The sequence below is a fragment of the Apis dorsata genome, unplaced genomic scaffold, assembly GCF_000469605.1.
Source record: "Apis dorsata unplaced genomic scaffold, Apis dorsata 1.3 scaffold_69, whole genome shotgun sequence".
In the NCBI taxonomy this organism is placed as follows: Eukaryota; Metazoa; Arthropoda; class Insecta; order Hymenoptera; family Apidae; genus Apis; species Apis dorsata.
The window spans coordinates 77,322-80,210 of record NW_006263367.1 but is presented as its reverse complement, the minus strand read 5'-3'; the positions used below and the strand labels follow the sequence as shown (position 1 = coordinate 80,210).

Below are 2,889 nucleotides of genomic sequence, written 5' to 3'. Positions count from 1 at the left end.
AAAAAAAAAAAAAAAAAAAAAGGAAAGAAAAAGAAGAAAAGGGGATTCGAGATCGAGGAGGGAAAGGAAAAAAAGGAAGGAAAGGATTATTATTATTATTGTTATTATTATGCACGCGACACCGTACTCGGATGTTTCCATCGATTTGTCGCAGTTTCTATTGAAACTCACGGGTGTATGGATGACGGTGAACGACGGTGAGAAACGTCGGAGGAGGATCGCTATGGCGTACACCTTCGTCATCCAGGTTTACGGCTTGTATCTGAATATCGGTGACATTTATCACAGTTGGGACGATTTAAGCGTACGTATTGGGGGGAGGAGGAGAAGGGAGAAAGGAAATTAAAAATTATAGAATTATAGAATTTTATAAAATGATTTCTACGATTTCTTCTTTTCTTGTTATGTAATAATTGTTTCCTTTCTTCCACAAAATGATTTTATATTATATTTTAGTTTTTCCAAAGGGATGAATTAAAGTAAATAAAGATACAGATGATATGATAATTGATTAAATTCTTTTCAGCATTGTATCTTCTTGACTTGTAATACATTGTGCATCGTGTTGGCGATGTTCAAGTGTTTGATATTGTTCATCCGTAGAACGGAATTCAAGAATTTAATTTTGTTCGCTCGACAGAATTTTTGGCACTTCAGTTACCACGATCATAACGAGAGGATACTTTTCACGAAGTGCCGGAAATTTTGCACGTTGTGGACCTTAACCGCGTTCTCGTTCACTCAAGCCTCTTTGACTTTCTATATAATCACGCCAATATGCGGTAAGTGTGCAAATTCATCAATGAAACAGTATATTTACATGTTATCCAAATGGTCAATCAAAAATATTCAAGATTCTTCATTCGAGTAATTAAATAAATATTCATTTTATGAATTTATTAATTATCAGAATAAAATTAAATTTTCAATTTTATTGTATAACATTATATATTTTAATGTTTATAAGAATATTAATTGAGTTAAATCGAACTCCATTTGATTTAATTGAAGGAGAATCAGAATTAGTTTCTGGGTTTAATGTTGAATATCATAGAAGAATATTTGTTTTAATTTTTTTATCAGAGTATATAAATATTATATTTATAAGATTAGTATTGATTATAATATTTTATGGATTTAGGTATTGATCATTTATATTTATTTTAACATTTATTTTTCATATTTGTTTAATTATTTGAGTTCGTAGAATTTTACCTCGAATTCGATTTGATAAGTTAATATATATATGTTGAACAGAAATATTAATATTAGTAATAATTTATTTATTATATCTATATTTAATAAAAGAATTATTAATAAATTAGATATTTTAATAAAGTTAAGTTAATAAAATATAAAGTTCAATTGGATTTACATCGACTTTGAAATGGATAAAAATTAGTTGATCGAATAGAAAAATTAGAAAAAAGTGTTTCAAAATTCCCGCGTTTTTCAGCGAATATCGGGAAAAACAAATCAGACAGGATACTTCCGTTCAAAATGTGGATCGATTTCCCATTAAGTGAGACGCCATATTACGAAATAATGTTCGTCATCCAGGTATTTCATATTCTTTTCAAAATAATTTAAATTTATGGAAAAATTACTTTAAAATACAATTTAATATCGATCTTCTATAGATGAACATATTTTTCATATTAGTGATAGAATTTTTAAATACACAATTAATCCTCCAATTTTTTAAATACTTAAAACATTCATCGAGCAAAGATCCTTCAAATTCGAGAATAAAATTTTAGTTTAAATATAATATATAAATATATATATATATATTTTTTTTTATAATAATCATTACCTTTGCAAGGTATTAAAAGATAAAAATAGATTATCAATATAATTTGATAAACATAATTTTATGGTAAATCAAAAATATTCAAGATTCTTTGTTCAAGTAATTAAATAAATGTATAAAGTTCAATTGGATTTACATCGATTTTGAAACGCATGAATGGATAAAAATTATCTTCTAAATTGTGAACAATTTAAAAAAAAAAAAAGAAAAGAAAGATCTTTAAAGCGCGTAATATTCCCGTTAGTTACTTACAGTGCAACAAATAGGTATCGCTTACACGTGCAACGACAACTTCTTATGCGTGTTGAACATGCACGTGGTCTGCCAATTTCGTATACTGCAGCACAGATTATCGAAACTGTGGTCAATAATTGACGAGCGAACGGATAAAATCAATTACGCGAGCAAGTGTTACGAAGCGTTGAAAGAGTGCATACGACAGCATCAATCGTTGATCGAATTCTGCGACAAGCTCGAATACGTCTATACATTACCTATCTTCGGCCATGTTGTGGTGTTTAGCTTGCTAATGTGCTTCGACACGTACGAGATATTTCTGGTACGTATCAACAATATAGATTTGTTTTTATTATATCGAAATATCAAATTTTGACAATTGATAACATTATATGATCTTCTAATTGATAATTATATGAATTATATAATTCGTTCAATTTTAGAACAGAGCATGCACGATTGAATGTGATTTTTCACAATCAAAAGAATAATATATATTGAAATTAATATTTCCCTCTTGTTGTTTAATTAATCGAATGTAACAATTTTATTATCAATTTCGTTCCAATGTCATATTTCTTCGTTTCTTGTTTTTTAAATTTCGATTACAAATATCTTATCTTCGAAATTTATTTCTCGAAACAATAAACACGAATAATTACGTTAATAATTTTATATTATATATTTTATATGTTATATATTATAATTTTTATAATTATATATTATATATTTTTAAATAATAATAATGTTATGTACTATGCACACAGGCAAACGTACCTATTTCGATGCGTCTCATTTTCTTTTTCCACATGGTCGGTAGTTTCATCCATATAATTTTC

The 2,889-nt window shown here is 27.4% G+C and overlaps 1 protein-coding gene across 1 annotated transcript in view; it reads left to right on the top strand.

Moving 5' to 3' along the window:
* Window positions 1-62: 62 nt before the first annotated feature.
* LOC102671974 overlaps window positions 63-2,889 on the top strand; it is a 7,909-nt gene continuing 5,082 nt past the window's right edge. Inside the window, exons 1-5 of the mRNA XM_031515443.1 lie at window positions 63-304; window positions 527-782; window positions 1,457-1,560; window positions 2,058-2,372; window positions 2,818-2,889. Coding sequence (XP_031371303.1) covers window positions 110-304; window positions 527-782; window positions 1,457-1,560; window positions 2,058-2,372; window positions 2,818-2,889 — 942 coding nt within the window. The 5' untranslated portion in view covers window positions 63-109. The remainder of the gene's footprint in view (window positions 305-526; window positions 783-1,456; window positions 1,561-2,057; window positions 2,373-2,817) is intronic.